This window comes from Oncorhynchus nerka, linkage group LG19 (assembly GCF_034236695.1).
Source record: "Oncorhynchus nerka isolate Pitt River linkage group LG19, Oner_Uvic_2.0, whole genome shotgun sequence".
Taxonomy (NCBI): Eukaryota; Metazoa; Chordata; class Actinopteri; order Salmoniformes; family Salmonidae; genus Oncorhynchus; species Oncorhynchus nerka.
In genome coordinates this window covers 26,385,933-26,398,094 of record NC_088414.1, presented here as the reverse complement: position 1 = coordinate 26,398,094, position 12,162 = coordinate 26,385,933, and the positions used below count along the sequence as shown (strand labels likewise).

The 12,162-nt window shown below is 41.6% G+C and overlaps 1 protein-coding gene across 1 annotated transcript in view; it reads right to left on the bottom strand.

Annotated features, from left to right (window-relative positions):
• Positions 1-2,378: 2,378 nt before the first annotated feature.
• LOC115101251 (small conductance calcium-activated potassium channel protein 2-like) overlaps positions 2,379-12,162 on the bottom strand; it is a 30,395-nt gene continuing 20,611 nt past the window's right edge. Inside the window, exon 6 of the mRNA XM_029620599.2 lies at positions 2,379-12,073. Coding sequence (XP_029476459.2) covers positions 11,942-12,073 — 132 coding nt within the window. The 3' untranslated portion in view covers positions 2,379-11,941. The remainder of the gene's footprint in view (positions 12,074-12,162) is intronic.

Below are 12,162 nucleotides of genomic sequence, written 5' to 3'. Positions count from 1 at the left end.
GCTTGTTTAGAATCACAGCGATCCACCTCGGGCCAAAACAACACTGACATCTTTTCACCACCCTGGCGCTCCAACTTGGGTGGGCAGATAGGGTTTCACTACGTTGCATCACTACCAGAGCCACTCATCACTTCCTATGATATTTTAAAAGGCAATTTCCACAGATGATCAAGGAATTTAGAATTGACATGGTTAGAGTCTTTACATTTATCTTGGAACTTTATGAAAATAAGGATGGAACCTTGAGGCAATAGCAAAATGCAACATTATGAGATGTAGAACTGCCTAAATTTGAGATTTTCTGGAGGTAACAAGTGAATTTTGGATAGACACCGATGAACTGACTCGAGTTTGCCTCAGTTAATCATGAAAAATTAAACTGCAAATTAATTAAATCTTTATAATACAGCACTAATAAAATAAAACCAGAACTATGTCAAGAGTAGACTGGGACTGTAAGTATATTCAGTTAAGGCACAAAATCGCTTGTGTAAGCCTACACGACTGTGCATTGTAGGCTGATTTCAGACTCTGATTAAGCCGACTGGATGCAGGAAATTACCTGTGGGTATACATAGGCCTTTGATGTACTAAAACCCTGTTACTGAAATCCAATACCACAAGTAGCTGAAATTATAATGGCTCAAAACTCAGTAAAAAGACAAGTGTAGAAAATTACAATGAAAATCATAAAGAAAAATAATATCCTGCATTTTCAATAATAAAAGGCTTATTCAAGGTGAGGACAAATGCTGAAAAGGGAGTTTGATTCTCTTAACTGTAGGCCTACTACGGTATTAATATATTCTGACTCAAATGATAGCCTGCTTTATGTTACGCCCCAAATAGAGGTATTTTTTTTACAACTGTAGGGAAACCACTGCTATGCGAGGGATTTCGCATAGCTTTGCAGAGGCTATGCAGCTTCCAAAGTTATTTTAAGCTCCATTATACAGCTCTATCGATCCACAGGGAGCTCATGTACTGTGATTTGTAATGCTATGCTGCCCTCTGGTGGCGAAAGCCACTTATGACAATGATTAAAGATGACTGTATGAGTCATCTTCTTCCCAAATGTCAACCACCTTTCTAACTCACCGTGAGCCACTTGTTTCATAGCCCTGGGTGACTGTAATATTAACTAGCTAATGTCTTTCGTGGCATGGTAGCATGAAACTGATTTGACCGTGGTGGATATTTTAATGTCAAAGCTCTCCAACTCTCTCCCTGCTATATTTCTGGCTGAATCATCACATCACTCTCACAGCATGTTTCCCTTCCCTTAATGTTTTTTTTTGCTGCGTCAGGCTGGCTCTGTGCCAGGTCTTTCCCTAAGGTTTGTCAACTTCTGTTTAGTGCATCAAAGGATAAACACCATAGAGAGATTTGCTGAAACATAGCAATGTGTTAATTACCATCAAGGGGCGGTTTCCCAGACACAGATTAAGATAACTCCTGGACTAAAAAGCCCTTTCAAGATTCTCCTTGACCATGCATTTTAATCCAGGACTAGGCTTAATCTCAGTCTGGAAAACCAAACCTTAAGGTATTTGACAAACTGATGACATATAAATTACAGTTTTACTTACCTATCAGGGTGGGGATCCTGATCTCATAAAATAATATGCATACCTTTTATATAATCTTTCAACCAAGATAATGTAGGTTTCCACTAACAACCAGGGTTGGAAATGCTGGGGAAAATGCGTTCCCCCTCGGAGATCGTTTTGACATGCAGAAATGTGCATCTTTAAATGTTCCTCTATCATTTTGGCATGAACTCAATTCAAGGATTTTACATTGGAGGGTTCCCCATAGTGATTCTTCTCATTTTTCACCCCTTATAATATGCATATCTTCTTATCATCTTTGAAACCAAGATACTGTATGTTTCCATCAACAACAGTCCTGCATCTACCCTGAGTGCCAGTCTGTTTAATGTGCTATCCTGCCAACTCCTTGACACTCATTGTCATGCCAATGACAGCAATGGAGTTGGCAAGAGCTCAAACAGATCTGGGACCGGGCTATCCTGCACCCAGTTCAAGAAGTGGAAATATATTGTGTCTTATTTTCTTCCAATGACAGTACACAACTGGTTCCTCTAAACATTCATATGAAAAAGTCTGTTTATTTGACACCTGTAGACTTGGTTTGTTTTATATGAAAAGGTGTTACTAATTCACCCGATGCGTTGATATCACATGTATCACATGGAATCCTTCAAATCAAAAAGTGGGTTAGATAGAGATCAATCCAAATGCACAACCAAACTTCACAACCAAAATAAACTGGAATATGTGACGTTTGTCAGTCCAGCTTACCTTTGCAAGGTCCACTAGTGAGTTTGCTTGGTCATTCAGCTTGCGTTGCTCCATTTTAACACTTCTCAATCTGAACAGAAGACCATTCAGAACCCAATAAATGTATCTATTTGGTAAAGATGGGTTTAACAGATCTGTGCACACGGAAGGCATACACATAGAGAGCACTCACTCCTAGGACATGCACAGGATGTGTGTAGAAAATGCAGGAATTGGTTTAAGACAGTTTGATTGGTTGAGCTGCATGCAAGTGAAGACCAGAGTATAGAAGCTGCCAGAGAGGAGAATGTCTATTACTGCAGTAAATCTTCAGCCCCTGAACTCTACAACAAAGTAACATACAAGGGCTCAACTAGGGAGATAAAATCGCTTGCAATGGGATTTAGCTGAAATATAGGATTAAAGCAGTGTATATACACTATAATAATACAAGCTTAATCCAAACACTTGGAGGTTTCTCCATTTTAGTGAATGATTTAATCCCTCAAAAAGCTGCAGATTGTTCAAGTGACAGTGTTTTTCTATTTTGAAAATCAAAACTGTCAATCAGAGCAATTCCACCTGAAGTGCCATGATAGCCAAACTCTATATAAAAGGGGATACAAATTCATTTTCAATTAAAAGTAGTTGAAAAACAAATACAGCATTGTAAAATATAATTAAATGATCAAAAAAAAAACAAGATTATATTACTGAGCTTTATGCAGTATACCCGCGCATATCTTTGGACTGTGAGTGTGTTATTGATAAAAGAGAAAATCCATCTGGTATATTATGTAAAATCACCTTAGTTACTGAGTACTGACAGTGATGTGCTGAATTGTTACATAGTGGGAAACTCATCCAGCTGACATAAAGCTTTTCTGTGTTGGTGACGCAGACAGGTTAAAAAAAAATACAAATAAAATACCCCTCTTCAAGAGCCAGAGTAAAATGAGTAACTTTCAATCCATACAGCTGACTTAAATCATTCACATTTCCTGCTTAATTAGGGTACTAAAGCAAGTGATTTCCACCTACACTAACTGGCACGTCGAAAACAGCAAATGTGCAGTACCACACTCGATCTTTCAAGATAACAGGAGAGCTTTTTTTTTTTCTTCACAACCACCCGTGCTGCATGCTAAATCAGAATGACACCAACACACGGGGCGAGCTGGAGGTAGGACTGTAACATAGCCCTTGTGGTCAGCTTTTTCTTTCAGATAAAACCCAATGCTCTCAGACTAGCTGATGAGATAGGCTTTTGAGTTAGCGGGTCTAATTGGACTGTGTGAATTTGATGGTGTACAGCACAGTAGATCAAGGGGAAGAATATGAGGGGTCGGTAGTGACTGCTAGATTAATCTATTCTCATGCAATGGTGCATCATTGTTAGTCATTCCAGTTCACAGGCAAAGATGTGTGGAGCTGGATGACAAGTTAGACCAACAGGGGGCACCAAAAGTGCCACTGAAGGATCCTACAGGCAAAAGACGATGCCTCAGCAGCTAGTGACAGGGTAGCCGTATGGTCCAGAAGAAGCACATTCTAAAACGAGTAGCCAATGTTATTGCAAAAACAGCACTTTTATTGTTCAAGTAATCTGGCAAATTGAAAATAAAAAATGTACTAAAGTGTGAAAGACATCCGCATTAAAACGTTGTGTGCAGCTGAGATGTTAGACTTGTCAGAATTCTCAATTTCACGGTTGGATGACCAAAAGCTGTCAAATGGTGTTGATGAACAAGGCAGGCAGGAAGCTGGGGTCAGAATATAAAAGCATCCTGCCCCCTCATACTCAATATTCTATGTCCTTCTGTGATTCAATGCTCCTGAATTTTCAATAGTTTCTTATTTGCTTTGCTATTCATCAGGGGGGAAACAGCTATGCTGAGCTTTTCAACACCCCTTTGAATTCTTTAAAGGAAGAATCTGCTGTTCAAACAATAACAAAGTGGGACCCCTCCACTGTTTCAAAAGCTGAGGGATGGGGTTGGAGAAATGTAACCACTCAAATTCATAGACAGTGCTATGGATTCAAGCACTGACCATCCATGATATCAAAATTATAGTTTTGAGGCTATACAGTGTTGGCTTACAATTACATTGTTTGTAAACAATGTTGGTTCGTTCTACCTCAAAGCACAAGAAAGAGGATTTCCACATCCACCAACTCGGATTGTTCTGAAATAGTAACATATACGATTAGCATTCCAGAAAGACTGTCTTGTTGAAATATAATTTAATGTCTTAAAAAAGCTAATTGTTTGCATCCAAATTGGCCTTTCAATAACTATAGTACCCAACATTAGGACCAAACCTCTTCCTACCAATGAGTAAGACACAAGGAATCCCCCCCAAAATCATGCAAATCCCACAACAACAACCAGTATACAGTATCAGTTCTCAATGTTTGACAAGTAGCATGAAGCTGTGGCTTGGAGTATTACTTTTCCATACTATGTAATGTATTCACTGTTTATGTTTTTGTCCCCTTTTCAGAGAAATTAGTTATTGAAGTTGCTTGCATTATTTACCATAAAGTAATAGGAAAGTACTAGGCTTTGACCACCAGATACCACTGTACCTGTTATACCACCACACATCAATGTTACTGCTCTTGTGTTTATTAAATAGATCACATTTCCTTTGAAACTTTGGGTGGAAAACCTATATACACTGCTCAAAAAAATAAAGGGAACAAAATGTAACTCCAAGTCAATCACACTTCTGTGAAATCAAACTGTCCACTTCGGAAGCAACACTGATTGACAATAAATTTCACATGCTGTTGTGCAAATGGAATAGACAACAGGTGGAAATTACAGGCAATTAGCAAGACACCCCCAATAAAGGAGTGGTTCTGCAGGTGGTGACCACAGACCACTTCTCAGTTCCTATGCTTCCTGGCTGATGTTTTGGTCACTTTTGAATGCTGGCGGTGCTTTCACTCTAGTGGTAGCATGAGACGGAGTCTACAACCCACACAAGTGGCTCAGGTAGTGCAGCTCATCCAGGATGGCACATCAATGCGAGCTGTGGCAAGGTTTGCTGTGTCTGTCAGCGTAGTGTCCAGAGCATGGAGGCGCTACCAGGAGACAGGCCAGTACATCAGGAGACGTGGAGGAGGCCGTAGGAGGGCAACAACCCAGCAGCAGGACCGCTACCTCCGCCTTTGTGCAAGGAGGAGCACTGCCAGAGCCCTGCAAAATGACCTCCAGCAGGCCACAAATGTGCATGTGTCTGCTCAAACGGTCAGAAACAGACTCCATGAGGGTGGTATGAGGGCCCGACGTCCACAGGTGGGGGTTGTGCTTACACAACGTTTGGCATTTGCCAGAGAACACCAAGATTGGCAAATTCGCCACTGGCGCCCTGTGCTCTTCACAGATGAAAGCAGGTTCACACTGAGCACATGTGACAGTCTGGAGACACCGTGGAGAACATTCTGCTGCCTGCAACATCCTCCAGCATGACCGGTTTGGCGGTGGGTCAGTCATGGTGTGGGGTGGCATTTCTTTGGGGGGCCGCCCAGCCCTCCATGTGCTCGCCAGAGGTAGCCTGACTGCCATTAGGTACCGAGATGAGATCCTCAGACCCCTTGTGAGACCATATGCTGGTGCGGTTGGCCCTGGGTTCCTCCTAATGCAAGACAATGCTAGACCTCATGTGGCTGGAGTGTGTCAGCAGTTCCTGCAAGAGGAAAGCATTGATGCTATGGACTGGCCTGCCCGTTCCCCAGACCTGAATCCAATTGAGCACATCTGGGACATCATGTCTCGCTCCATGCACCACAGACTGTCCAGGATTTGGCAGATGCTTTAGTCCAAGTCTGGGATGAGATCCCTCAGGAGACCATCCGCCACTTCATCAGGAGCATGCCCAGGTGTTGTAGGGAGGTCATACAGGCACGTGGAGGCCACACACACTACTGAGCCTAATTTTGACTTGTTTTAAGGACATTACATCAAAGTTGGATCAAGTTTGTGTGTGACTCCAAATCCAGACCTCCATGGGTTGATCAATTTGATTTCCATTGATCATTTTTGTGTGATTTTGTTGTCAGCACATTCAACTATGTAAAGAAAAAAGTATTTAATAAGAATATTTCATTCATTCAGATCTAGGATGTGTTATTTTAGTGTTCCCTTTCTTTTTTTGAGCAGAGTGTATTTGGCTCATTATGAAAATAAATTGTCTGGTCAACTTCACAAGTCCTCTGAAGCAATTCAGTTTGTCCTTCTCTTGGCAACCTAATGCTTCAACCCAACTCTCCTTGAATAGTCCAACAAGTGGCATCTATCTGAGAGGACTATCTGTATGGCGCAATTCTCCTATGAAGACTTTTCCAACAAGCCCAGAACCTTGATGGAGAAATGGGCTAGTGACTAAAATGTTGTGACAATCCTAATAAAATAATACATTGCATGGCAGTCTTATGTTTATTAATACAATTATCAGGAAACAGATCTATATGTATTGGGATTAGTGACATTGCCATTTAACCCAATACCACTACCATTGCAAAACACTATACAGTGTGTGTTTGGGACTGTTACCCGTGAAGACCATTAGAGACCATAACATTGAAGCCATCAGAAATGCTGTAGCCTAATGGTTTGCTTGTTCACAAGGAATGGTCTAACAGTAACGAAGCCAGAATTCTTTCAAAGGGAATAAACCACATACAAAGGGGCCATTTCCTGGACACAGATTACGCGTAAAAGAAGGATAAACTGCATGGTTTTCATGGAGGACTGGCTTGAATTGTGACTGCAATTTATTTTCATCATAAAAGCCAAATCTATTGGTTTTCTACCCAAAGTTGCAAAGGAAATGTTGTGATATACAGTATTAATAAACACAAGAGACCAGCAAAATGGATAAAAGGGTGTGGCGGGATTGCAGGAACCACAGCATCTCGCGGGATAGCAGGAACCACAACATCTCGTGGTCCAATCCCTATACTTTCATACTACTTTATGTGAAATGATGCAAGTGACTTTAATAACTAATTTCTCTGAACAGAGGAGAAAAACATGACCAAATTCACAATGAATAGATTACATAGTATGAAGAAGCAATACTCCATGCTGCAGAGCGATACTACTTGTCAATCATTGAAAACTGATATTGTACACTGGTCATTGGAGTGGGATTGGCATGGGGTGTGGCGGGTCAATGGGTGGCCTTTGGCGTTTTGGGGGGATTCCTCATGCCTTACACATTAGTAGAAGTTAGGTCCACATCGGATGTTGCGTACTATTATTATTGAAAAGTATATTTTTTATTGAACCTTTATTTAACAAGGCAAGTCAGTTAAGAACAAATTCTTATTTACAATGACGGCCTACTCCGGCCAAACCTGGAGGACGCTGGGCCAATTGTGCGCCGCCCTATGGGACTCCCAATCACAGACGGATGTGATACAGCCTGGATTTGATGCAGTGCCTTAGACCGCTTCGTCACTCTGAATCCTAATTTGCTTAATTGCTCTGCAATCAAATTACATTTCAACAAGATAGTGTTTCAGGAATGCTAATCTTACCTGTTTCTAACTACAGAAACGATTTCAAGAACAATCTGAGATGGTGGGTATCATGGCTTGCTGAAATGACATGGCGCACATCTGTAGTAAAACAAGCTTATATTTGGGGTTTTAATGGGGTACAACAGTTAATTTATCAATCCCTCATGGGATTAGTTGATGTTCTTCAAGATTCAATGGGAATATTTAGTTCATTTAAAAGTTTTTAAAAAATGGATGTAGCAATCACAGATGGCCCCTTTAAGGCATTATCAACTGTGCTGCACCATATATTTTTTTGCGGTTGCTATCTTTGTCTTGACCTGTTTACCTCGCTGTAGGAAGACTGATGCTAATTAGTCTTCAGTTGTAATGGGCAGGCCGTTCTGCTGCCTGACTCTGCCCTTCCTGTCTTACTACTGGGATTTGTGCTGAGGAGGAGAGAGTCTCACTCTGTGTCAGTTACAGCACAGAGTCTCTAAAGCAGGAGGAGTTCTCGGAGGCTTACCCCGACCTTTGCTTCTCAGGTCGTGTCCCTGTTTCACACCCCCACTGAGTCACCAAGCTAACTGACACATGCTGCTTCCTGTCCCGCTTCCTCCTGTACCCCTACCTTCCTCCCTGCCTCTAAGAGTGCAAGGGTGGTGTCATTATAAAGAGGAAGATCTGTGTGCCTGCGAAAAAATCCTCTCATCTTCTCCAACATAGTGGAAGACATCTGGTTGTGTACATGCATCATGCTAGTTGTAGGCAAATGCATCACACCACTAAGGGTGTTACGAGCCATTACGCTAGACTAATGAGTGTGGATAGCTCAGTGCAGCTATGCATGTAAAATGTGTCTTCCTAAAATCGGTGAATTCTGCTGGTGGTCATAATGGCCACTGTCTTTATTGCTACCAGTCATCCAAGAGAAAAATGGAGGAAATGCAAATGTTACAGGCGTCACAATGGTTTCACAAGCCGAAAGATGACCCCTAGCCCTGGTTAATGTAGCTAAGGCAGATTGATGGGGGAGTATGCATTAACCTGGACAGATGTGTTCTATTCTGTAGTTATTACAGCAAGCCTCTCCTCTCCTCAAGCACCAGCGGTCATCCTTCGGTTCATGAAAGCACAGACTATTGGAGTTTAATCAGTGGATTTCTGATTAAAGATCAAATTCTCATCACATTCATGCAACAATGGAAAGAAAAACACCTTCCATCACCGATAATTGAAATTCATCAAGGGAAAGTGACATGGAAACATTAGCAGTGTATGTGTCTTCTCATTAATGAGGTGCAGAGGGAAGGGGTCGGCATTGATGCTTAATTGGCAGATGTGTAATGCTTTGATAGATAAAAAGTAGGGCAGAATTGATCAAGAGGTCTTTGCTTTCTCTAAAGAGACCATGCTGGGTTTCTGTAGGCTAGTGCGTCATTAACTTATTTTGGCCTCATCATCATGCTGTTCAGCTAATGATCTAAAAGAGAAATTAAAATCTTGACGGTGTTGTAGCTGGCTATATAAATTGAAATATAGCGTTACAGACAAATGTACATTATGTGACATTATCTAAATCAGTCATTGCTCGATGGGAAATCAAAATGTGTAGCTGTGGTATGAATTTCACTTATCAAATGAGGGAGTGACATTTTTAGTCACATCATTGAGTCAAAAAGACAAGCTCTCATTTGCATGCACACACCATATCTGTAGCTACATGTTGAGGCGAAGACTTACTTTCGAGCTCTATTGCATTGTGTCGACACAAATAGGAAAAAAAAAGGAAACATAAAATAGACAAAATAATTATTACAACATCAGATAAATGTGTCCAGATGGCAGGATCAGTCTCCTGCTCAGGCCTGGGTACTGCAACCCCAATCCCACTGCTGCCATTTTGAATAACAACAACACATACAAATCACAACACTAACATCATCACTATCACCCTCAGCAGCACCTCATAGCTATGCCTCACCTCAGGCCATCACAGATGGAATCATCGGGTTTACAACTTCAATTGTCCTGTCACATTATTCTGGTCCGGCCCCTGCTAGCTACTCCCTGAGGTCCTGTCCTAATCCTCCCCTCCAGCCGGCCAAGTTTATCAGGCATGCAGTACTGTATGGAAGACCAGCCTCACTGAGAGAACCAATGACCAGACAGGCAGCTGTGGCAGCTGACAAGTTGTCTAGCTAACATTTACCTAGGTTTTCCCCAGGATCACACCATTGAAAAAGCCTCACTTCAGAAGAACAAAGTTACCTCCTCCTCCCCTCAGATCTGTCCCCTACAGTGGTGGATCTTACAGGGTGATTGATCCAGCTCTGGCATAGGAACAATTCATACTTTTCCCACCGCAATTGCCTCAAGACAGGTCACTGACCCCTCTCCAGGCCTCCACTTGAGGGATGAGCATGCTCCCAGGCAGACCCTGAATGTGGCCACTGACTCATCCCAACACACGGTGTGAGTACATCCACCCAGGCAAGCCACACTTAGAGCTGAACCCTGCAGCTGAGGCCACAGGCATCACTTGACTTAGCACACACCAGGAAGTGCTCTCAGAACCACAACTTCTCTGCTAAGACCCACTCCCTCTTCATACGGCTTACTGAGCCTGTACAAAAGGGGAGATGGACATGCCCTTGAACAAAGTGGTGGAAGTGGCGTTTTACAGCTGAATCTGGTGCTGTGGAGATTCTGCCTAAACCCTGAGGGTTTCCTATTATTTGCTCGTCCTAAAGAAGAGGAGGTCGACATGATATGCTGTCATTACCACAAATAGCCCGAGGACATAATAACCCTGCCCGAGCCACTATGACAGAAGCCTATAAAACAGCTGCATTTTGGATGGGGGTTGCAGAAGCCAATACTCCCTTTCAAGAATCAAATATTTTAATGTCGTCATTGTATACGATGCATATATAAAAAAAATAATCATGAGCAAATTAAAAGCTGCACACAGGAGACCACACAGTTCAGTTAACACAGATAAAACATACAACACAGAAAAGTATATCAAAACAAAGAACAGTTCCACTGTAGCATATGAATATAATCTGACCCTAATCATAATAATAATTTCCACCAAACCTGACCTCAAACAGAAGAAATATCTCATTGAGTTTCATATGATAGTCAGTCGCTTAGTTAAAAGGTGGGAAATGCAGTGGTAAAAGTAGGCGTAGGTTTATAAAAAGAGAGAACATTAACATCAATAGGGTTTTGGAGATAGAGAGCAGAGACTGTCTCAGAGACTACCTGACAAGTAACTGACTGATCATACAGGACTAAAGGAACCACACGGACGTGTAGGCCCAGAGGTCAGCACGACATCTGACTCCGATCTTAGATACACAACAGTCATGTTGACATGCAATAGAACTGGCAGGTCCTTACATCATGGTGATGCAGGATGAGATAGGGGGTGGGCAGAGAAGTTCTCCTGTCAACACTGAGAAGGCAGGTTAGTTTAGGTTGTGGTTCAAATGGTTTAGAGTTGTTTTGAAGATACTGGATTGCACAACCAATAATTAAATGCCGATAAGTTATCTGCAATTGAGAAAGAGCTCCCAGTCCTTTTACATTCTTCTGATCTAATAAGTAAATTGCTTTCAATAAAAATATTGAATGACTACTTTGCAATTCTTACCACATTTTAGCTAGTAACACCACTATGGCACCATGATATTATAATATAGAATGTAACAGTTAGTATCAGAATTCTCTTACTACCAAGTCAACTTTTATGTTAAATAATTGACCTATGAGGGTTGGTTTCTAGACATTCTAGTGAATACTAATACAGCTAGCATGACTGCTACTATAATTCATTCCTTCTCAAGAGCTGTTAGGGCACTACTGACATGTTTTGGGACTAAATACTTCCCGACTCCATTCCAACTTATCAATATTACAAAACAATGGAGTGAAATGAGAAACAACAAAAGAAAAAAGGTCAACATTGTAAATACAGATTTGGGCTACAGGTGTCAAACAATTCAGATCTCAGGTTTGTAATTATTATCTGTGATACTGTATGACAAAGTGTGGGACTGCAGATACCAGTGTGTAATAAGTATTTACCACACTGCCAGCAGCGTTTCAGACAGGGTACCTACTGATGAATGGCTTGGAGGAATTTCCTCTGGTGCTTCCTGACTCTGGCATGGTCCATCTTCCTCACAAGTTTGGTGTTCTTGTAGATGAGCCAGGTCTCCCTCAGTACATTTGCAGCTGTGTTTTTCACCTGGCAAACAAAGAGCACGGTTAGAAACACTGTTCCCGGTAAACAAAATACTACTCATGTAACATACTGTACTCATTTTCAACCATGCT